The sequence below is a fragment of the Thamnophis sirtalis genome, unplaced genomic scaffold (assembly GCF_051295495.1).
Source record: "Thamnophis sirtalis isolate CommonGarterSnake01/CBP01778 unplaced genomic scaffold, rThaSir2_p1.2 scaffold_6, whole genome shotgun sequence".
Lineage (NCBI taxonomy): Eukaryota > Metazoa > Chordata > Lepidosauria > Squamata > Natricidae > Thamnophis > Thamnophis sirtalis.
The window spans coordinates 31,891,995-31,917,396 of NW_028261386.1; the positions used below are offsets into that span (position 1 = coordinate 31,891,995).

A 25,402-nucleotide genomic window follows, 5' to 3' on the forward strand; every position below is an offset into this window, starting at 1 on the left:
CTACCTGCTAATTTTGATTGTTATTAGCATTTTTTATTTTTTTTATTTTTATTACTATTATTGTTATTGTTGTTGTTTTTATTATTATTATTATACAATTGTATCACAGCGGCCAGTTGTTTCGCCGGATTTGGCATTGGTTACTAGTCGGGCCCCACCCAGGGGCCTAGGACGTCATAACGTATTTTCGTAATATGTGTGCAGATCCAAGCAGTGCGGCTTTTTGCATTTGACTGATGGTGATTTTGTCGATTTTTAACTGTTTTAAATGTAATTCCAGTGCTTTTGGAATAGCACCCAGTGTGCCAATTACCACTGGAATTACTACTGCTGGTTTGTGCCATAGTCGTTGAATTTCGATTTTTAAGTCCTGGTATTTTGCGATTTTTTCATGTTCCTTCTCGGTGACCCTGCTATCACCTGGTATTGCGATGTCTATGATTGTCTATGATGTCTATAAAACTATATTAGTTTTATTTTTCTCAACCAGTGTGATATCTGGTGTATTATGCGCCAGTATTTTGTCCGTTTGTATGCGAAAATCCCACAAGATCTTGACCATCTGATTTTCGGTGACTTTTTCAGGCTGATGTTCCCACCAGTTTGTTGCTGTTTTAATATTATAATTTTTGCACAAATTCCAATGGATCATTTGTGCTACTGAATTGTGCCACAAATTATAATCAATCTGCGCGATTTTTTTACAGCAGCTGAGTATGTGATCAATAGTTTCATCAGCTTCTTTGCAAAGTCTGCATTTGGCATCATCAGAGGATTTTTCGATTTTGGCCTTAATGGCATTGGTGCGGATAGCTTGTTCTTGCGCAGCCAGGATTAGTGACTCTGTTTCTTTCTTTAATGTACCTGTTGTTAACCATAACCAAGTTTGTTCACTGTCCACTTTATCTTTTATTTTTTCCAGAAATTGGCCATGCAGTGCTTTGTTCTGCCAACTCTCCATTCTTGATTTTATCACATGTTTTCTGTATTCTTGTTTCGTCTGTTGGGCCTTCAGTAGATTTTTGTTCTTTACTTCAATTAATAGATGTTCTTGACTTTCTTTTAAATAATCAGCCAGTGCATGTTTTTCTTCTTCAACTGTTTGCTTCATTATTATTATTATTATTATATGTCCTAGGCCCCTGGGTAGGGCCCGACTAGTAACCAATGCCAAATCCGGTGAAACAACTGGCCGCTGCGATACTACTACTACTACTACTATTATTATTATTATTATTATTATTATTATTATTATTATTATTATTATTATTATTATTATATTTTAAATGTTTGTATCTGCCCATCTTGAAAAAATGCCTCTAAATAATATTTTTTCAAATGTGGAATGCAATGGAATCCAAGAAAGTGGATGTATGCAGTCTCACAGCAAATGAAATGAAGTATCCAATTGTACATTATTGATTTTGTTTAGATTGTAAAGTTATTTTTGAAAATACTTTATGCATATTAATATTTGTTATTCAGGATAATCTTTATAATTATATTTTTATTAATAAAAAGTCGTGATGCTTGGTCCATACTACTGAGGCTCAATTTCAGGTTGGGAAAACATTTATTAAAGTAATTATTTAGGTTTAGTATTTATATTAGTTTTTGAAAAAAGTAAACAGTAGCTGAAGCTCTGTTCTTTATACAGCTCTGTCCTTTTCCAATTATATATAAGTAATAGTTTAGATAACAACTTATTCTTTTTATCTTCCATTTTAATTCAACAGTGCCACAGAAATCACTTGGTCATGAAGTAAATGAACTAACATCAAGTAGATTATTAAAACTAGAAATGGAAAACCAAACTTTATTAAAAACAGTAGAAGAATTACAACATGCAATGGGTTCTGTAGAAGGCAATAACTCAAAACTAATGAAAATGGAAAGAGAAAATCAAAGGCTAAATAAAAAGGTATCAGTTATTTTATGATTCTGCTAGAAAGATATTATATACACGTAATACTCTATAAATTTAGCTTTTGTTAATATATCCAAAGGACAATGCTGTTACCTTACACTTAACTGCCTGTTGCTGTTTCTGTTTATTCTATTGTGTATAACAATACTCTAGTCAGTAGAAATCTGGTCAATTTTACTGGATGTCTTAGTGGAATAATATTTCATTTTTGCAGGGGAGGGATTTTAGTATCAATTCTTTTGTAAGTAAATAGCATTCATTAGGACTTTCGATTAATATATAATTTTGCAGAGAAAATAGAGAAGGAAGAGAACACAAGGGTGGGCAGGTGAATGAATGAAAGTGAAGCTAAGTAACAATATGTGTAAATATGTTGTGATAGAGATTTATGAGGACTGAATATAAAGAAGGCTGCAAAGTGAATTTCTTTTATTAAAATTTCATTTCTGATAGAATTTTGATATAGGAAAATATTATTTAATCTGTTCCTTCAAAGCTATATGCTTTCACTTCAAAATTTAAATTTAATTAATTTCCTTACAGCTGGAAGGACTGAAGAATGAATTTATTGAAGAGAAACAAAGTCACCAGAGTAGTCAAAATCTTTGCAAAGATCTCATGAAAGAGAAAGCACAGCTTGAAAAAACAATTGAAACTTTGAGAGAAAATTCAGAGAGACAGGTACATAATATACACAGATATTTGTTTTATTGAGGTTTGTGCATTTAAATAATAAGGATTATATTCTCTGGAATTTTGATAAAATGTTCTTAATCTAACAGAAACTGTCATAAGTAGAAGAGAATGATTTTTGTACAACTTCTTTTCTGTATAATATCAGCAATCAACAACATTCTATATTTTCAGAATTCAACAACAAAAACAAATATTGTCCCCTAAACTTCACAATATTTCAAAATCTTCTAAGATTGTGCAAACTCATTCTGAAATGTCATGAATAATTAGAATTCTTCCTTGAGTTTTCTTTCATGTTTTAAAAAAATTAAATCCTTAAAATAATTTGAGAGAGTTTCGGACTGCAATCCTATATGCTATAGTTTCAAGAAATCAGCAGATATTTCATTGGTTTTAGATTTTTACAGCAATATTAATCATATATTTTAGAATATATTATATAAATAAATGAATATTGATCTAGTTTTCCTACTGTGGTTTTTATATGAATAGTTTTAATTTCTTTTTATTATTTATATGTCTTTGTGTTTAAATCTTAAATTGTCAGTTTCCTGAGAACTAGCCTTTTCCATAGGGTACAAAAGAAGGCAAGAGACAGAAACCATATGCATTAATGATTAGCCTTTCAGTGAGCCGGCAACCCTTCTCTTTGATATCAGATTAACTAGAATACATGTACATTCCTTGAAGAAACAGATGATTCCATTTGTTCTAAAGTGGGAAGGAATCTGTCCAGAAAATTTGCTCACTATCCCTAAAGTGTGTAACTGTTGGGTTTTTATTCAAACAGAATAGTTCAAGCCTTTTTTCTTGACTAATTCAAGAAATAATTTGATTTGATAATAATGTTTTTATCCAGATTTTTTCTTTTTTTTTCTTTTTTGTTAAAGTGTAAAGAGTTAAAGACTAAGCCAAACTCTTACAATCTTTGATCAAAAAGTCCTCCTTCCAATGTTTTAGCTCTCTGACACTAGTTCTTTATGAAAGGAAACCTTCCTGTTGATGAAACTGATAAAATGCTTAAGATAGAACTCCACTAGTTTCTTGAAATGCCTGCCCTCTACAGATTTGAAAATGAGATGTTTGAATTGAAATAGGTATAGAGTGATAAAATAATATATCTGCCTCACTGCAGGTCAAAACTTAGTTTTATAATTTAGACTGTAAAATGCATCCTTTCAAATCTTAACTCTTAGAACTCTTATATTATCTAAATACAAAATACCCATGGCTGATTTAAACTTGTATTTTTATTTCAATGAATTAGATTAAAATCCTGGAACAGGAAATTGAACACTTGAATCAAACTGTAACTTCACTTCGACAACGTTCACAAATCAGTGCTGAAGCAAGAGTAAAAGATATTGAGAAGGAAAATAAAATTCTCCATGAATCCATCAAGGAGACAAGCAGCAAACTAAGTAAAATAGAATTTGAAAAAAAGCAAATGAAAAAAGAGTTAGAACATTATAAAGAAAGGGAAGAAAGAGTGGATGAGCTGGAGAAAGAAGTTCATCATCTTGAAAAAGAAAATGAACTATTACAAAAAAGAATTACTAACTTAAAAATTACATGTGAAAAAATTGATTCTTTAGAACAAGAGAATTCCAGTCTAGATGTTGAAAACAGAAAGCTGAAAAAGACTTTAGACAGCCTGAAAAATCTCAGCTTTCAATTAGAGTCCTTAGAGAAAGAGAATGCACAACTTGATGAAGAAAACTTAGAACTCAGAAGATCTGTTGAATCTTTGAAGAGTACCAACATCAAGATGGCTCAATTAGAACTAGAAAATAAAGAACTAGAAAGTGAGAAAGGCCAGCTACAGAAGAGCCTGGATCTTATGAAAACATCCTTTAAAAAGACAGAACGTTTAGAAGTGAGTTATCAAGGCTTGGATACAGAAAATCAAAGGTTGCAGAAAACCCTAGAAAACAATAACAAAAAGATTCAACATCTAACAAAAAGATTCAACATCTAGAAAGTGAATTACAAGAACTGGAGTCAGAAAATCAAACCCTGCAAAAAAATCTTGAGGAACTCAAAATCTCCAGTAAACGTTTAGAAAAATTAGAAAAAGAGAATAAACTTTTGGAGCAAGAGACAACCCAGCTAGAAAAAGATAAGAAACAGCTAGAGAAAGAGAATAAAAGACTCAGGCAGCAAGCAGATATTATGGATAACACACTAGAAGAAAATAATGTGAAAATAGGTCACCTGGAAAAAGAGAACAAGTCACTCTTTAAAGAAATTGGTTTATGTAAAGAAGCATCTATTCGTCTAAAAGAAGCGGAAAAGGAAAATAAAGAGCTTGTAAAAAGAGCTACTATTGACAAAAAAACACTTGTCACATTACGTGAGGTAATGTTCATTATTGCATGATATGCTCTCATAAACAGGAACGTAGCTGTAATGTGTTAGTTATATATCAATGTTATTTCCACAATAATTTACTAATCAGAAATTATTTGTATTTTAATTTATTTAGACTGAATGTTAAAAGCTCTTTATAAACTCAGATTCAGAAATATTGTGTAGATGTTTTAAGACACTTAAGTTTGTACTATTTTATGAGCTTCCGTATAATATGTAAATCAGAATCATTTTATTTATTTTTTTCTTTAGTTAGATCTGTCAATTCTCCGAGTACTTGCACTTTGGTTCTTTCCACACCATAGCTTCATATTGCTATTGGGCGTTTCTTGAAAGGATTTTTTTAATGGAATAAATTGACACTTAACTACATTTCTTTCATATAACAATCACTTTCTCCAAGGCTATATTGTGACATATATAAGTTGTCTCCCTTCAAAATTAAGTAATAGCTTCTTCCTTGCTTTTTCAGGTTCTTATTGTTTCCTAACATTGTGCACTTAGTTAATTGACAAAGAGGATATGCAACTTTGCTTTATCCTGAAGTCACAGCTATTTTGCTATAAAACAACAGTAGGAACAGTGAAAATTATACTGTAATCTATTCTGATCGACATTACAAAAAAGCTACTTAATTGTGAGACCAATCAAACATCATCCTGCTGTGTTAATAAAAAGAAATAATGGAGTCAGTTTTTTTTTAAACAACATATTGAATTAAACACAGTGGTATTAGGAAACCATACTTGTAATTTGTTTGTCCATAGTGAACAGAATCGTCGTCGTTGTTCAGTTGCTAAGTTGAACCAGACTCTTTACAACCCTATAGACCATAACATGCCACACACACCCCATTGTCACCCAATGTTTGCCCAAATTCATATTCATTGCTTCAGTGACACTATCTAATCATCTCATCCTCTGCTATCCCCTTCTCCTTTTGCCTACAATATTTCCCAACATCAGAGTCTTTTCCAATAAAAGAGAGAGGGAGGGAGGGAGAGAGAGAATTGAAGGTGGTTTGAAAGACAGTTATCTCTTTTCTGTATCCATCTTGTTTTATTTACACTAAACAAATTTGACAGATTTTGTACATTTGTAAAACAAATGTGAGTTGTATAGGAACCTTTCTAGGAATCACTTTCTGAAAATCTGTGTCTCTTGTTATATATTATAACAAACATTTGTTCAATCAATTCTTTTGTTTTAAGGATTTGGTGAATGAAAAACTGAAGACACAGCAGATGAATAATGACTTAGAAAAACTTACACATGAACTTGAAAAGATAGGTTTAAACAAGGAACGTCTCTTACATGATGAGCAGAGTACTGATGACAGGTATGAATATGTAAAAGACATTCTGGATTAGATTGATGGAAACTCAAGATATTTCTCCCGTGTTGTTTTTTTAAGGATCTATTGCTCACATATCTTTCAGAAAATAGGCACTTCTTTCAGTCTCCTAGTCAGATTTTTATTATAAGAAATGCTGTACATTAATAAAGAAATGAAGTTTCTCTGTGGTGTTTGTGCAAGGATAACGAAAAATGTATCACATTTTTTAAAATGGTGATGGTTTTAGAAATTTAGATTCTGGAGCGTAGTAATAAGAAAACTCTTTTCAGTTCAGTTTCAGGCAAATAAGCACAACCTCTGAAAATAATTTGATTATCCTTAGCTTGCTATATCTGCAAATGTAATATTTGTATGGTATATCCTTTGCTTGAAGGATATACCTGTGAAAATGGGGGAAAGGTGGTTAAGAAAGGCAGAATTTCAGCTTCTGACTGCTGTATTTTTTGGAGTGTAAGAAAATGGGCCAGTTTTTGCTTAATTTTGTCCTCCAGCCCCCAGGAGCCACCTGAAAGCTAATCATGCCTTTTTTTTTAAATAACACGGGCCTGTTTTCATGAAAAACAGGCTGTTTTTGGGAGGTCTGGAGAATGCAAAAACTTTTTTTAAAAAATTGCCTATTCAAAATCTTGGTGCGTCTTATACTCTGGTACATCTTATACTCCGAAAAATACAGTACTATTTCTGTCAATTGAGAGTAATAATTGGTCCTGCAGTCGGTTATTACCAGCAATTAATATATAGTATATATGTTTAGTATATTTTATCTCTAAGTTAAATGATTTTGTATTTTATATTTTGCAACAAGTTTTCAATATGCAGTCTTAAGGAACATACCAGTGGTTTTCCTATTTTAAAATATATCTTCTGTTATTTGATCCATCCATAGCTCTTAACAACTATAGAATTAGATCAGAGTTAGAAGTATGGGGGAAGCAAATTTAGCGATTGGATCAGAAGAGGAATAAAGTGGAATGAAGAAATTTATTTAATACTGAATGTTTTATATTGTCAGGTTAAATAGGATCCATGCTAATATGAAATTTTAGACGTTTTTCCTCCAAGTGTAATTACAGTGTATTGTTTAGAAGAATAGAAGACAATTTACTAACATTGAAATAGTTTTATGGTAGTTAAGACATTTGTGCCATGGTTGCATTTTTTACAATGTATCAACTTTTTAAATTCTGGTACGTATATACACCAACAAATATCATAAAACAATTGTTGCCTTTAAAACAAACAAAATTACAGTAATCAAACTGTAATGCAAAATATAGTACAAAAAAGGCCAACAATATTAAAACCAGAGCAGATTAAAAGCTGTTTCAATTTATTTTACTACCGGTTCTCTCGTGTGACACTTCTGTGCATGTGCAGAAGTGTCCGGGCGTGTGGGTGGAGCCTCCCAACACTGCTACTCCCGGTTTGCCTGATCTGGGGCAAACCGGCAGAAATCTATCTCTGCTGTGGAATATGAAATATGAAAATAGGTATTCATATTTCTTTAACACTGGGACTGTGACTAAAAAATTCTTGACCCTACTAGATTCAGGTCTAGCTTTGAACATATGCCCACTCTTGACATGTGGGAACAGTGTTTTTTCCCCACACATATAAATGTTCCAAAACTGTCAGTTTAGCATTTTCAAATTCACTAAGTTGACATAAAGGTTATGAATTATTAAAAGTGAATTACTGATAATGAGAACTTCATTAAAATTGTTTCATTAAACAGTAAGTACAAACTTTTGGAGTCAAGGTTAGAGTCCACACTGAAGAAATCACTTGAAATAAAAGAAGAAAAAATTGCTGCTTTGGAAGCTCGTTTAGAAGAATCAACAAATCTCAATCGACAGCTGCGCCAAGAGCTTAAAATAGTAAGTTAAGACGTGTTCCCATCTTGTGATATAATAACACCAACTTATTTTTAAATTCATAAAAAGTTTACACTTATTAAACTGCAAATCCATAAATTTAAAATGTCTACTATTTGCAAACACTGCTAATTTGAAAGCAAAAGAGTTGTTAAAATACAGTTTTCACAACCTGTATTTTTCCACCATTAAACTCTTCATTTTTTTCAGAATAGGAAAGGGGGAATAGCTGTTAAGTCTTAGCTCACTAGAATACCTTTCACTATATTCTTTCTGCCTCTTTTGCAAGGGTTTCACTCCACTTGATTGACTCTGCCAATTACTCTAAAATGGATGGGTAGTATTAATTTTTGCATCATCCTATTTCTAATACTATATATAATATATTAGTATATTAGTATTATACCATATATAATATATAGTATACTAATATTAATTCTTGAATGTTATAGATCATTTAAAATATAGTTTAAAAGTTATTGAGTCATAAGAATATTTAGATGTATAGTTCTTTTGTGTGCTTGAAAACCAAATTCTATATCTTTGTTCAGTAGAGCTTACTCCAAATAGTGGGTATAGGATTGTAGTCTGGACATGCATTAGTCTGTATGGTACTTGATGAATCATAAATGAAATAATGGAATAATTAACAATGCAATCATTAGAAAAAATCATGATATGGGCTAAATAAATACTAAATAGTTGCATACAGTATTTTCTGCAACAATAAGTAGTGTCAAGAAGTGTTAAATCTTATTCTCAACATTTCTATAATAATGTGACAGATCTCGAGAGCAGGTTGTTATTTGCATTTTTATCCTGTTTATTTTTGCAGTTCACAGCAAAAAGGCTGTTATAGAAATAAAGACAATTAATAATTGTCCTGCTGCCTTAATAGTGATCATATTATTGGACTAGAATTGGGGAGATCTAGGTTCAAATCTCCGTTCAATTAGTTTACCCTGACTTACAACCTAACCTTTAACTGGCTTTTATGAAGTGTGTGTATATACATATACATACATATACATACACACATACATACATACACACACACACACACATACATACACACACATATATATACACACATATATATATATATATACACATATAAAAAAAAACACAAATATAACAAAAGCAACAGTAAAAATATTGGGTTTCTGTCTGGATGGACTCTTGTGACGAGCCTAATGACAGAGAGTGGAAGTGTGACCTTCCTCCCACACTTGGGCATACCAGGGGTTGTGACTTTAAGTATATACACATATATATATATATACATTTAAAGTCACAACCCCTGGTATGCCCAAATATGGGAGGAAGGTCACACTTCCACTCTCTGTCTTCGGCTCGTCACAAGAGACCATCCAGACAGAAACCCAATATTTTTTACTGTTGCCTTTTTGTTACATTTGTTATATTTATGCTGATAAATAAATAGAGCACAGGTTCAATTCCCAACATGGGTATGGCTAGCTGATGAGAGCTAAATAGCTTGAAATAGATCTATACTAGTCTCCCTTTATTTATTTATCAGCATAAATATAACATATATATATATATACATATACATATACATACACACACACACACACACACACACATATATATAATTAGAGTTACAACCCCTGGTATGCCCAAATATGGAAGGAAGTCCACTGCTTCAACATATATATATATATATATATATATATATATATATATATATATATATATATATATATATATATATATATATATATATATATATATATATATATATATATATATATATATGTTGCATTTGTGCTGATAAATAAATAAAGAGAGACTAGTATAGATCTATTTCAAGCTATTTAGCTCTCATCAGCTAGCCATACCCTTACTGGGTCTCTTGTGATGAGCCGATAGACAGAGAAAGGAAGCAGTATGCTTCCTCCCATATTTGGACATACCAGGGGTTGTGACACAATACATATATACATACATACATATACACATACACACATACATACATACACACACACTTTTCAAGGCAAAATAGAGTAGAAATGTAGAATTTTTATATTAAAATTTGAACTAATTTATCTTTAGGTAAAAAAGAATTATGAAGCCCTCAAGCAAAGACAAGAGGAGGAGAAAATGGTACAGAGTTATTCTTCAAAACTTGATGAAGAAAGTCATCCTGTCACTAAATGGGAAAGAGATAATCAGGAAACTACTAGAGAACTTTTGAAGGTTAAAGATAGATTAATTGAAGTTGAAAGAAATGTAAGTATATCATTTGCTTTACTAGAAACTGCTAAACATTTCATGGTTTTAGTGAATCTTACACAGGTGATATGTTTGTAGAGACTACACGTAAGACTTTTCTAGAGCTATGTGGGCTTTGTTTAATTTGTTTTTAGTTAGATGCAGGCCTGTAGTTTGCATGCCCAAGCATGGTTCCCTCCTGTTCTTCCACTTTCCTTTTGACTACTGCATAGACAGTATGTGTTCTTCTGATTTTTTTTCCTCCAATAGCAATAGCAGTAGACTTATATACCGCTTCATAGGCCTTTCAGGCCTCTCTAAGCAGTTTACAGAGAGTCAGCATATTGCCCCCAACAATCTGGGTCCTCATTTTACCCACCTCGGAAGGATGGAAGGCTGAGTCAACCCTGAGCTGGTGAGATTTGAACCGCTGAACTGCTGATCTAGCAGTAGCCTGCAGTGCTGCATTTAACCACTGCGCCACCTTGGCTCCAGATTCACCAGTCTTTCCTCTATGTTACAGCCTTTCGCATTTCTCACTCTTTATAAATTCTCAGGAGTTATTCCAGCAGATTGGTCAATCTGCAATTCTTTCCTTCTCTTCTCTAGCGAGTAGTAACAATCTTTATCATATTATAGTCCAAAATGAAGAAACATAAAAAAGAAGAAATTTATTTTTCTTCTTTCTTCAGAATTCTGCAGTCCATGCCCTTTCACAATCATCCTTTTTTGTCTTTAAAAGAGTCCATCAATCATTTTCTTAGGAGAACCCAAGCAAAACACTTCCCAATGGAAGTAGGTAGTATTTAATTTAATTTAAATTTAATTAATTTAAAGAAACATAGTACTCTATAAACAAAGTCCATCAAAATACCTCTGATATTTTTGTCCATTAAAAAAAATAATCCAAACTCTTAATTTTGCTTTATGCTACAAATTAATTTTTTTATTCTCGTAGTTTTCTTCCCCCCTCCCTCCCGCCCAGTTACCACTGGCCATATGAATGTTGACCGGTAGTTCAATAAAAGTGGTGCTTCAAAGATCACTTAATAGCCTTTAAATAATTATAGTCAAAGTGCCTTAGAAAGTGGGATTTGGTCAAACTCAGTGTCAGTTAAAGGCTCCCCTGAGACTTCAAGCTTTATGTTCCTTTCCTAATCTCTCAGCATTACTCAAGAGGTTCCTTGCAGAGTTGGTCTCGGTCCTGCAGGCCTCCTAGTGAGAAGTAGCCTTACTGAGCATACAGTCTCTTCATCTGTTCTGATCCAGAGAAGATCTGCTGGCCAGGAAAAAAAGACTGCAGAACTGTTGCCAAGACTAGAACAGGCTGGTTGCAGTTCCAGCTTTGTCAGCATTTCTGCACTTTTTTTTCTTCTAGAATAACAGAGTTGGAAGGGATCTTAGAGGTCTTCTAGTTTAAAACCCTGCTCAAGCAGGAGACCCTACACCATTTCAGGCAGATGGTTGTCCAATCTCTTCTTTAAAACCTCCAGTGTTGGGCCACTCATAACTTCTGGAAGAAAGTCATTTCTCCGATTAATTGTTCTAATTATCAATAAATTTCTCCTTAGTTCTAAGGTTGGTTCTGTCCTTGATTAGTTTCCATCCATTCAATTGTGTCTGATTTTCAGAGACTGCCCAGACCAGTCCCTGTAGTTTTGTGGCAAAGTTTTTCACAAGTGGTTTGCCATTACCTTCCTTTCTAAGGTTAAGAGAAAGTGAATTCCTCAAGGTCAGCCCAACTGGTTTTGTGTCTAAGTTGGGACTACAACTCATGATTTCCCAGTTTCTACCCTTATTCCTTAATCACTGGCTCTCAATCATATATTGTGTTGTTCAAATATGCCTCTATAATTATAGATTGAAATGTGGGGTTTTAACGCAAATATTATCTGTTTTTAAGTTATGCTTATATTTTGTGATTTTAACTTACTGGTTTTGAAAGTTCACACATTTTGGAATGTTTGATACAAAATTTTAAAAGTTTTGATTTTTGTTTTGTTTTACTGAAAAGGTACATGCATTTAATATGGTGGTTGTTTTTTTTTCATTCCTAAAGAATGCAACTCTGCAGGCAGAGAAGCAAGCCCTGAAAACACAGCTAAAGCAACTTGAGACACAGAATAATAATTTGCAAGCTCAGATAACAGCACTTCAGAGACAGACTGTTTCCTTACAGGAGCAAAATACAACCTTGCAAACCCAAAATGCAAAACTTCAGGTTCTGTTTTCATCTATAAATATTTTCTCCATTCAAATGTACAGGTAGTCCTTGCTTACTGACCATTTGTTCTGTGACCAACATTACAATGGTGCTGGGGAAAAAAAATCTTACAGCCCATTTACAACATCAGTCATGTGATCACTATTAAACTCAATACGCAAATCCTATGTTGACCTGTGGTTTCGTCCTTTTTTCCTCCCCTTTCAGAACAGTTTGATTTGAGAGAAACAAACTGCAATAAAGTAAGCTGTTTGCTCTTTTACACATTGAAAGCAATGCAATTACATCAGCAATGTGGGACTAGGAGCTGTGGGCATGCTATGGAAACAGATTACAGTACTCTCTTGAAATTTCTTTCAAATCTTTCTGGTGTACAGGGGGGACGTGCCTGCAGCTCCTAAACCTTGCTGCAGTGCCATCCCATTGCTTTCAATATGTACAAGGCAATAAGTAGGAACTACAGCATTCCGAAACATGATTAGGAGACAAACAAAAGTTGAGTTGTGATTAGTTTTGTCTCTTTCCATCTGAAAAGCATAATCCTAATCACTTGATTTCCCACTTAGCAATCATTTTGCTTTGTGGCAGAGTTGCAATCCCAGTTAGAGTCATTAAGCAAAGACCATTTACATACTTAATAGCGACTATCTTGCTTCTCAATAAGGGTGGAGATAACATCCATGCATGGGTTGACATTGTCCTTACTCTGATTGGACTGAGTCTAATTACTATCATATATAACCCGCCCTTGTGAGTAGCTCCACCCAGCTTTCAATTCAGTCCACTCTGGGATGGTTGTGTTATCATCGAAGTTGATGATATTTCAATTAATTCGTAATTCTGAAAACCTATCTTTATCACCCTTGCTTCAATTGACTGTGACTAGACTATTTGGGTGGACTGCAGGGATCCCTATTGCCCATAGGCCACAGGGCTTTGACCCACAGGCCCATTCGCCAATTCTGGAACTTTGCGAGGGACATACCACTCACCCTCAGCACTTAAGCTGCGCGTTTGGGAGCCAACAAGAGGTGCTTGGGCAATTTATAGCCGATCTCGCAGTTTTGGCTGTGTGGCTTGCTGAGCCAGGGCGGCAGGCGGTATTTGGAGCGGGCAGCGGGAAGCCCAGGCGACGCTAATAAGACATTTGATTGTATGTTTTTTCTGTAACATCCACGTTATGCCAATGCAATTCTTTCTCCTTCTTAATGATCCTACCTGACCCCAGAGTGACTCTGCTCTTTGAAAATGACTTTATACTTCCATTTCACAGAATATGACATGGTCGTACTGTTTTCAGACCTTGTATGTTACCAGTCTTGTAATGGTTTTATAGGGAATTAATCTGTCTAGGGCAGTGATGGCTAACCTTTTTCTATAGATGTGCCAAAACTGTGTGTGCTGGCCCACCCACCTCTACATGCGTGAGCAACCCCCACCTGCGCATGCGCAAGTGACCACCACCATTGGGGGGGGGATTTTCGCCATCACCAGGCTCTGGAGGCTTTCCTGAAGCCTGGGGAGGGCGAAAACAGCCTCTCCTGGCCCCCCCCGGGGGGGAGGCCATTTCCGCCCTGCCTAGACTTCAGGAAAGCCTCCGGAGTCTGGGGAGGGCAAAAAACTGCCCCAACAGGCCAATGGGAAGTTCAGAAATGAACTTCTGGTTGGCCTGTTGGGCCTGTTTTCCACCCTCCCTAGAGTCCGAAGGCTTTCCTGAAGCCTGGGGAGGGGAAAAACGGCCTCCCCCTGGTCCTCCGTAAGGCTGAAAATCAGTTGGCTGGTGCTTGTATGCGCGCTGGCGCTGAGGGCTGCTGTGATGGCAAATATGGCTCCGCATGCCACCTGTGGCATGTGTGCCATAGGTTCATCATCATGGATCTAGGGTGTAAGCTTCCAGGTACTATTAGATATCTTTTCCCCACAACGTCCTAATTTTCTGCAAAACATCTACTTATCTAACTTTTTTTGTGTCTAATTGAGAGCAGCAGGGAGGCTGCTATATTTACCTGATGGTTTAAGTTCAGTTAAGCAGACTTTTTCAATGATTTTTTTTCCTGCCTTCCTTTTCAAAGACCTTCTTATTTGAGGAACATGTTTGGTCACAATGGCTGTGTGGACAGTGGAATGTAGAATCCAGTAGTTCTGCAGATAGTCTTCTTCTTTAGTCCTCCTTCTGTCTTTAAGAATTCTTCCAACAGAGTAATTGGGGGAAATGAGCTTGTAGGTTTGAGAACAGAGGAGTCCAGCAGCTATATTTGTTGGCTTTGGCTTCCCTTCTCCTCTATAAATCATTTCTGTAATGCAAACAAGGTGCAAAATTGTTCTGTTATCAAAATTCAATCTTCTCAAATTTGGATCCATGCTAGCTGGATATAGTAAGATTGATAGGTCAAAATAGCTGAAAGAAGATGGCAAAGAAAACATGTTTTTCATACATTAAAAGGAGTCCATTATGCATTAGCTAATTACAAGTTTTTTCATTATAGGTGGAGAATTCAACAATTAATTCCCAAAGCACATCACTTATGAACCAGAATGCACAGCTACTGATTCAACAATCAACCTTAGAAAATGAAAATGAATCCATAATAAAGGAACGGGAAGACCTGAGATCATTTTATGATTCTCTAATCAAAGATCATGAAAAATTGGAACAACTTCATGAGCGGCAAGCAGTTGAATATGAATCTCTCATTTCTAAGCATGGAAACCTTAAATCTGTACATAAGAATCTTGAAGTAGAACATAAGGATTTGGAAGACAGGTAATTCACATTGTGTTAAATCTAGCTAAATTAGGAAAGCTATAGAATTGTTTACATTGATTTAGGAAATAAAACAGTTTAATAAAAAAGAATATACTTTCTTAATTATTTTTATAATTTTATATTTGAGAATAGTTCTTATAATTTTATATTCACTTGACAGATATAGTCAATTACTTCAGCAAAAAGTACAATTAGAGGAATTGGAAAAAGGCCTCAAAGTGGAGCAAGAAAAGATGCTTCAACAAAACAAGAAACATGAAATGGTAGCAGTGGAATACAAAAAACTTGGTGAAGAAAATGACAGGTGAGAAAGCAATACTAATGAATTACAGATAGTCCTTGACTTATAACTGCATTTGGGACCAGATTTTCAGTTACAATCATAAGCTGAGATGGGCCTAATTTACAACCTTTTTTGTGGTGATTGTTTTTTAAGAATTTTTTAAATTTTTGATTAAGCAGACAAGCACAACACACAAAAAATAATCTTTCATTACATATTGTAGAAGTGTGTCAATTGGTTACAAATAACTTTCGTGCTTCTCTTCCACAGTCATTACTTATAGTTCATATCACATTGTATATTTTAAATAAAAAATCTTTATATATCTTACTATCAACATCCCACAATTCTCATTTGACTATAATTGTTTTAATGTCCTTTTGCGGGACGTATCCCAAAATAAAAATACAACCACATAATGAGATTAATTATTTCTAATATCATCCAATAACATTACACCTTTATAACATGTTCAAAGTAAGAATTAATTATGTTTGATAACAAAATTTCTAATCCTCTTTTCCAAGTTGCTGTTTACTATTTGTATCCCAATTCCTTTTATTGAGTTTGTGGCAATCACTATGGTCATTAAGTGAACGCCACTGTCATAAGGGCAAGCCCATTATTCTGAATGAACATTTCTTGCCAGAAACTGGCAAAAATGCCAGAAATCAGAGGGGGAGGGAATTGCAAATCACAGTCATATGATCATAGGACACTGTAAACAGTCATAGATGTTAGGTAAGCTCCCCGTTGGGAGAGCGAGTACGTTCAGAGATGCGTTGTTAGAGTTGTGTTGGAGAACACACAAACCAGCATACAGAGACACTGCAGTTTAAATAGGCTTTTACTTTCATGGAAATAGAGGTATCAGGGTTCATCAAACAGTCCAAGTCATACACGGATAAGACAGTCATCAACGTCTTTCAGTTAAGGGATAATCCAAATAACATAGTCCAGTAATCATATAATCAGTCCGGTACACAAAGTTTGCTACCAGTTGCAAAACATAAAATAGCTCACGGCACTCAGATCAGATCAGCCCAGCATCTAAGGAAACAGAGAGAGCTAACAGTAGTTCTGGCTCCTTCTTATGGCTTATTGAGGAAAACAGCAACCAATCACATTTTACAGCATGATTAATTGCCAACCCAACTGTTAGAATTATATTCCTAACAATAGATGTGAGCCATTTGCAAGGTACCTGAAATGTGATCACATGACAGTCACAAATGCTTTACAAGTTGCTCCAGGTCCCCTATAATTTCAAACAACTCTTAAGCAACTGGTTAACCAGTAAGGTATAGATTCTGTGTTTATATTGTATTATAGAGATTGAAATTGACCGTGATCATAACTGAAATACAGTGAAGTCTTTCAGTTGATGTAATTGCTTCCATTGTTAAAACCAGTAGAAACATAACTTTCTCTTGCTTTGAAATCAAATTTATATGTCAAAAACTGTTTTGAAATTTTTAAAATCAGTGAAGAAGATTTTGAGGAATAAAGGGGAATGGGAGAGAAGAAAAAACAGGACATTTCCATTAGTGCAGTATTGGATTTTACTTAGCACAGTGCAAAAGCATTGTTAAAACCTGAGTTATTTCAAAAACATTGCAATCCATCTATAATATATATTCATAAAAATTCATCTTAGATATGAGGAAAATATTGTATATATAGAAAAAGATTATAGCATTAGTAATCATGCTTTCTTTCTGTTGTTGAGAGCAATACTACATGTATTCCAGTGATAGGATTCAAAAAAAATTACTACCAGTTCTATGGGCGTGGCTTGTAGGGCATGGTGTTGCTTGATGGGCATGGCAGGGGAAGGATACTGTAAAATCTCCATTCCCTTCCCACTCCAGGGAAAGGATACTGTAAAATCTCCATTCCCTCCCCACTCTAGGGAAAGGATACTGCAAAATCCCCATCCCTCCCAATCAACTGGGACTCAGGAGGCAGAGAATAGATGGGGGCAGGGCCAGTCAGAGGTTCCCCAAACTATTCAAAATTTCTGCTACCGATTCTCCAGAACTGGTCAGAGCCCGCTGAATACCACCTCTGATGCAAACCTCATAGGGTTGTTTTATGGGGAAAATAGGGGGAAGTAATATTAGGTATACTTGCTGCTTTGAATTGCTTATAAAAATAATAAATTTAAAATATATATAAACAGCAATGTTTACAGACTCTTTGTGAAAGTAAATTTTATTGTAATATTATTTCATTTTTACCATTGTTAATTACAGATTAAATCATACATATATACAACTTTTGAAAGAGAATGAAGTTCTTCAGGTTGATCACAAGAATTTAAAAACTTTACTCAACAGTTCCAAATTAGAGCAAACACGACTGGAGGCTGAATTTTCTAAACTTAAAGAACAATATCAACAACTGGATATTATTCACACAAAATTAAATAATCAGTGTGAGGTAAGAAGTTTATTTTATCCTTATAATACTTTATTATAGTGAAATTAAATATATGGTATATTTATATGGATTTGTGAGTAAATTAGAATTACAACATTCATAATTTAACATTTTAAAATATGGTCTCTATGTTTCTTGGCTTTAATTTATTCTGTTTTAGGATTTTATGAGGACATTTATGGGAGGACATAGTTTGAAACTTCATTAGGGACTGAATTTAGACTTTGATTCTGTAGATAAAAGAATATTTTCGATGGCTGATTTTTAATATCTTATCTGATCTTTGCTCTGAAGGCTTAGGAGCAAGTTAGATTAGAATGTGCTGGTGGTCTGTCTGGATGGAATAGCAAAACTTGCCCATTCACCCCACCAAACCCCAGCATCAAAGATAGGACTTATTTAAAAAAAAAAAAGAAGATAGGACTTATTTGTAAAAGAGACTTCTAGTCCCAGAATCTACCTCAAGATGCCCTTATAATTTTTTAAAACTTTTTTTTAAAAAAAATACTGATCGTGTGTATTTTTTGCTACAAGATATTAAAACTATAAAGAGCCTTAATACATTTTCCCTTATTGAATCAAATATTGAATTTATGCTTTACATAAAGAGTTAAGATTCCTAAGTTTGAGAATGCCTCTAATGATAGATTTAATTCATTCATCCCAGGAAAGTTGCAGATATTTGATATTAAAACTTTAACTTAGTGTAGTGGTCTCTTGCCCTTTCCCCCGCTTTGCCATCTTTTGTCTTTCTCTTCAGCTTTCTGCCTTTCTTCCTGTGTTTAAGGGCATAAAACAGATTTCATGATCGCTATAGCCAGAAAACAAGCAATGTTTAATAGAAACAGAGAACATGTATTCTCTGATTCTTCTTCCATCTCAGTTGCAAGAGGGAGAATATAATTACACCACTCCTCTCTCTGACAAGAACATCTGTCTAGCAGGAGATTGTTAATGATGTGTGAAGAAGCACTCAGTAAATAATTAAAATGAAGGCTAAAAAAATAAAAGTAAAAGTTTGAATCCACAACTGTTGAAACAAGAACAGAGGAGAAGTGGAGAGTGTTAAACAAGGATTACTGGAAGAAATCATGGGTGGATGTTTCGTGCCAGCAGCTCTTGGTGCTCAGGAAACAATTCCCTTGAGGGAAAGATAGTTCTACAAAAATATAGGGAGAGGAAGATATATAGGTGAAGGGCTCGGAGATGTAATAGCAATCTCATTCACAGGGTTGACAGCTCATTGGCTGTTTCAGAGAACAAGGGTCCTGTGGAAGGAGGACATCAGTCTAAGAAAGAGGGAACCTCTCTCTTAGAAGAAACACAAAGTCCAAACAGGTTTCCTCTTTCATTGAAAATTCTCCCAGGGTCATGTGGCTTCTGGTGGCAGATGATTTGATCATTAGGAATTTAGATGACTATGTGTCTTGTGGTGACTACTTGGTATCTGCTGCTGACTGCATAGTGATTTGTCTGCCTGTATGAAGGTTGCAGGTATTATGCACTGTCTAATAGACTGCTAGATTTGCCTGAGAGGAGGCAGTTATTGTGGGCACTAATGGCATTCTTATAATATAGTTGGGAGGTCCTGGTAATTAAATTCAGATGGTTAAGATGAAAGCCAGAACCACCAGAGTAGCTTTCTCCCGAAATGCTACCTCTTCCATGCACAGGACCAATTAGACAGGTAGAATTGGAATTCTCAATATACAGATGAGATGTTGCTTCAGAAGGAGGATTTCCTCTTTATTAGGTATTGGAGAATGTTTGGGAAAAGCCAGATCTATATAGAATAGGCTCCATTTGAACAGATGTGAAATAAATCCCTTAGGGAAGGAGATGAAAAGAATTATGTCTGCCCTAAAGAGGAAATAACAGAAATAGGAGAGGATAAAAAGAAGAAAAACAACATTTTCCCAGTTTTCCTTGGTCCTTTATTAAACAGATCTTTGTTGATCACTCTGTGGATGTAATTAAATATAAATGAAGATCTAGTTTGTCAATTTATTCAATTTACAATCTATTCTTTCTAGGACAACAGAATGTGTTAGCATTGTTGGATTCTTCTGTTATCCCTAACAATAAGAAATCTTCATGACAAATAATCATTGTTTCATTCTGAATGTAACAATGCCTTGAAATTTTCCAAAAAGAAATTTGCCATATACCATCCCCACTGGCTATAATTTTAGATATATTCACTGATAGCCAAAAAAATGATAAAAGATAACAGAATTTGTAGAGTGTTTTTGGTTAAAAGAAAAGTAAATGGAGATAATGTATTTTCTAGGGCAAGCTTTTGTTATTTCATTAATTGTCTTATATAACTGCACTATATAAATAAAATTGGCTCAATATTGGCATTAAATGTTGTGTTTGGACATTTTAACAGTTGCTTAGCCAACTAAAGGGGAACTTGGAAGAAGAAAACAGACATCTACTGGACCAAATACAGACTTTAATGCTACAAAACAGAACACTTTTGGAACAGAATATGGAAAGCAAAGATCTCTTCCATGTTGAGCAAAGGCAATATATGTGGGTATCAATACAGGAAAGCCAGCTACAAAATCATAATTGCTGTTGAACTGACAAATAAAAATAATGAAAATGTTATTGGGACATTTTGTTAAGAACTAATGAAAAATGTCTAACTAACACCCAATCAGATTTTAGTCACATGTTTACTATGAAAGCATATTCAGTGTTGAATTAATTTGAATGAGTCTCACTCAGATTCTGTGTAGGCAATTCAAGAAATTGACAGATTTCTTATGACAAGTTGTAAGCAACCTGTTTCTTCCCCTGATGTTTTTATTATTATAATGAATAATAAGATTCTTTAAAATACATCTTTTGAATTGAATTGACTAAAGACATAAAGGATATAAAATGACTATTTTAAAAAAATACATTTATTTATTTATGTATTTATTTATTATTTTATTTATTTATTTAATAAATTTATAGGCCGCCCAATCCCAAAGGACTCCGAGCGGCTTACAAAGCGAAAAGAAGAGAAATTAATAAAAAAAAATAAAGAAAACAAGTTAAAAACATCACACATGCACCCAATCTGATTGGGGCTGGACCTCAACAATGAGGTCAACAGCCCCAGGCCTGCCAGAATAGCCAGGTTTTAACAGCTTTTCGGAAAGCCATGAGAGTGGGCAAGGTCCGGATCTCTGGGGGTAGCTCAAAGGGTCAGAGCAACCACAGAGAAGGCTCTCCTCCGAGGAGCTGCCAGCCGACATTGTCTGGCTGACGGCATCTGAAGGAGGCCCACCCTGTGGGATCTCACCGGCTGTTGGGAGGTATGTGGCAGTAGGCGGTCTCGCAGGTACATACATTATATTTAATGTATGCATATACCATTAAAATGTAATCTGAATCTTGCTGTGAATACTTAATGGCTACTGTATTCCAGTAATAATAAAATACTTCTGGATTGGAGAGAATTTTCATGCCAACCCCGTTCATTATTAGCATGATTTCATCTATCATCCATGACTGGAGATCCAGTTGTTCTGCAAAAGGAATTGTACTTGAAGGTGTCATCTTAGTCAAACTAAGATACGCCCTTTGATATCGACAAGAGAAATACACAAACTAAAACAAGAACCATGGGGTAAAAGTAGGAATTATGAGATACATATGTATTTACTTTGAAAAAGAGTAATCCCAATTTGCAATATTTTTTTCAAAGGGGAATAGTCAATGTAAAACATGGTAATATTAATTTTTGAACGATATATGTTTTAAAAATTACATTTCAAAAAGTGATTTAATTTCGGGGGGCTGAGTTACTGCTTTGTTAAAACAGACATAAACTTTCATACACACAGTTGTAAAGGGGAATCCATGTTCTATACTGGGGATATTTTCACAGCACATATTGTGGATTCATTATTTTTAGATTTAGATTTTTTAAAATCCTGTCTTTATTATTTTTATAAATAACTCAAAGTGACAAACCTAATATATAGTCTTTTCCTATTTTCCACACAACAACAACCCTGTGAAGTAAGTTGGACTGTGAGAAAATGACTGGCCCAAAGTCACTCTTTCATGTCTAAAGTTGGACTAGATTTCACAGTTTTTTATTTCTAGCCTGGTGCTAGAAATCACCGAGGTGGTGCAGTGGTTAGGGTGCAGTACTGCAGGCCACTTCAGCTGACTGCTATCTGCAGTTCAGCGGTTCAAATCTCACCGGCTCAAGGTTGACTCAGCCTTCCATCCTTCCGAGGTGGGTGAAATGAGGACCCAGACTGTGGGGGCAATATGCTGACTCTGTAAACCGCTTAGAGAGGGCTGAAAGCCCTATGAAGCGGTATATAAGTCTAACTGCTATTGCTATTGCTATAGCTATTATCTGCCTATCTGTCTAACACAGTTCTACCCCACCCATCTCAATAAGTGATTCTGGGTGATTTACAGTAAAAACATAAAAGACAATATAAAGGCCCCTGACTACAATTCCCTTTTGCAGAAATACATTTCTATAATGCAAAATCTACGTGGAAGTAATCTGGATCAACTACTGTGTAAAAAACAATTTCACATGTATTTATAAAGTGAGACCTGTAATGAAAAATTACTAAGATATTTAGATACAAAATTAAAAGAAAAAGCAATTTTGTAGAAATACATCCTTCTGAAATGTATTCTTTTATAGTGACAAGTTGAATGAATTAAGAAGACAAAAAGAAAAATTAGAAGAAAAAATTATGGATCAGTATAAATTCTATGAACCATCTCCCCCTAGAAGGTAATGTGACTACTAAGTTAATGAGCATCATTTTCATTCTGTTGAGAATTGTTTAAGTTGTATTTTAATTTTGAAGGTTAATGAATTCTAAATTTAGCATTCTTCTTCATCAATTTATTTTGGTTATTTATCAATTCAAAAAAGATCATAAACTGTGAGACAGCAAATAAAAATCATAATAAAAATAGTTACAATGATGTGGTTAAAGTACAATGATGTCAAGTACAATATAAAATTATAAAATGTCTCATTCAGAATCAGAAATAAAATCATATTGATTGAACAATTATTAAAGTAGTTAAAAATATGCGTAGTTACTATCTGTAACAATAAACTTTGTCATAAAGGCAATATAACAAAACATGGTTTAATACTTCTGTAGCTTCCTCACCATGAAGGCAAAGCCTTTGTTCAAGTGGAATATCTTGAAATTTCTCTTCAAGAATAGTCCTTGGAAGAGGTTAATGTTGTCAAAGTTAGGATTTTTCTGAATTTGGAGAAATCATTTGGCTTAAATACATTCCTAACTTTAAAAAAAAAGGAAGTTACTGCTCAGGAACATCCAATATCATTAACATGCAATATCATTAAATAGGTCAGTCAGAGTTAATTGGCTTTCCAAAACCATAGCACACTACTTAAGGCAGTGATGGCGAAACCTTTAGGCACTGAGTGCCCAAACTGCAAGGCACATGTGCATGCATGCACATAGGCGAGCATGCATGCACATGAACAAACATGCTGCAAATGTGCAGCAGAGACCCAAAGACCAGCTGGCCAGCGGGAGGCAGGATATCCCAACAACAGCACCTCTGCCGGAGGTGACATCTTTTTCTTTTGTGAGCTTCTGTTTCGTCATTTGCAGGGAAACAAGCTCACAAAAGAAATGCCTCTGAGCTGGGGCGACAGTACACGTGCCCACAGAGAGGGCTCTGCGTGCCACGTGTGCCACAGGTTCTCCATCACAGACTTAAGGCCTATGTTCATGTCCCAACTTCAGAATTTCATCCGATGAAGAGCATTTCAGTTTCAGTTGACTGGTTTCTGTTTAGATTGTATAAACCTTTAATATTCTTTTTCTTTTTCAAAAGAAGAGGCAACTGGATTACTCTGAAAATGAGGAAATTGATAAAATCAAAGAAAGATGTCAACCGAGAACGCCTCAAATCTCTGACTCTGACACCAACCCGCTCAGAATCTAGTGAAGGATTTCTTCAGTTGCCACATCAAGATAGTCAAGATAGTTCCTCTGTGGGCTCAAATTCACTTGAAGATGGCCAGACAGTGGGAACTAAAAAAAGTAGCAGTGAGTAATTTTTTAAAATTTAAATAGCGAGTAGTATCTGCTGTAATGTTTCAGTTCAGAATTTACTGGGGGGAAGAAACTAGATTTAAAGTATTTTAATATTCTTATTATGTAGTTGATAGTAGAGAAGCAACCTCTACAGCAGAGTATACTCCTAAATGTTTTTCAGGGGTTCACTATTTAAAATGAAATTAACGAGTTGGCTAATGAAATTTGTACCTCCTTTACCCGAATTCTTTTTTTTCTAATATTGTTTTTTCATTCACTCATGACATTTTTATCATGTGATTTTCCTGCAAAATGCTTCCTTGTGAACAACTTTTATATAGTTAAAGTTGATCCTATTTGTCTGCATGTCCATTACCAACCTGCCATCTGAAGTTAATAAAGTACAGCCCTGCACCCAACATTGCATGGAAGAGACAATGTTTTGGTTCACGTATATTATATGCAAAGCTCAGCTGCATATTGATGAGAGATTTATTTATATAAATTATATATACCTATTATGTGTATATACCTATTACATATATATACCATCTTTCATTCAGGAGCTCATGGCAATGTATATAATGGTTCTATATCTTGTTTTTCCATACAATCACCCTGAGAGGTAGTTGAACTGAGAAAGAGTAACTGATCCAAAGGTTTCCATGGCCTTGGGTGCACTACAATTTGGCTCTCCCAATTTCTAGTCCAATATGTTAACCACTACACCTTTCTACCTTTCAAGTTAAGAATAGTCACAGTCTGTGCATATTATGTAAATTTAGGGAAACAAACAATTGGCATTCATTTTGCTTGTAGATTTTTAATTGTGCTCTGCCATCAAAACAACAATATGCTCAGTAGCAACTGGCTGATTTTGATTGATCTTAGAAGTTAAGTTATATTGGTAGCAAATGGGATCAGTTTAGCACACAAACCCCAAAGGAAGGAAATTCAGACTTACCAATGTTAAGACCTTTAAATAGTAAACTCAGTGGGATGTATAAAATTGGAGAATGAGACACATTGCTTAAGTATTGTTTATTTTCATAACCCAGTCTATGACCATTACACTTTGATGGCCATTGTTCAGAATTCTCAAGCTATTTGAATTGTACCAAAACAGTTCAAATATTGCATTGTTGGAATGTATGAGTTTTTAATA

The 25,402-nt window shown here is 34.6% G+C and overlaps 1 protein-coding gene across 1 annotated transcript in view; it reads left to right on the plus strand.

Moving 5' to 3' along the window:
* The window catches only part of CCDC88A (coiled-coil and HOOK domain protein 88A), a 74,123-nt gene that overhangs the window by 36,070 nt on the left and 12,651 nt on the right, over positions 1-25,402 (plus strand). Inside the window, 14 exon segments of the mRNA XM_087717510.1 lie at positions 1,737-1,921; positions 2,471-2,608; positions 3,891-4,559; positions 4,562-4,981; positions 6,205-6,332; positions 8,086-8,227; positions 10,301-10,477; positions 12,519-12,680; positions 15,170-15,447; positions 15,611-15,754; positions 17,989-18,175; positions 20,568-20,713; positions 22,851-22,943; positions 24,035-24,249. Coding sequence (XP_087573636.1) covers positions 1,737-1,921; positions 2,471-2,608; positions 3,891-4,559; positions 4,562-4,981; positions 6,205-6,332; positions 8,086-8,227; positions 10,301-10,477; positions 12,519-12,680; positions 15,170-15,447; positions 15,611-15,754; positions 17,989-18,175; positions 20,568-20,713; positions 22,851-22,943; positions 24,035-24,249 — 3,084 coding nt within the window.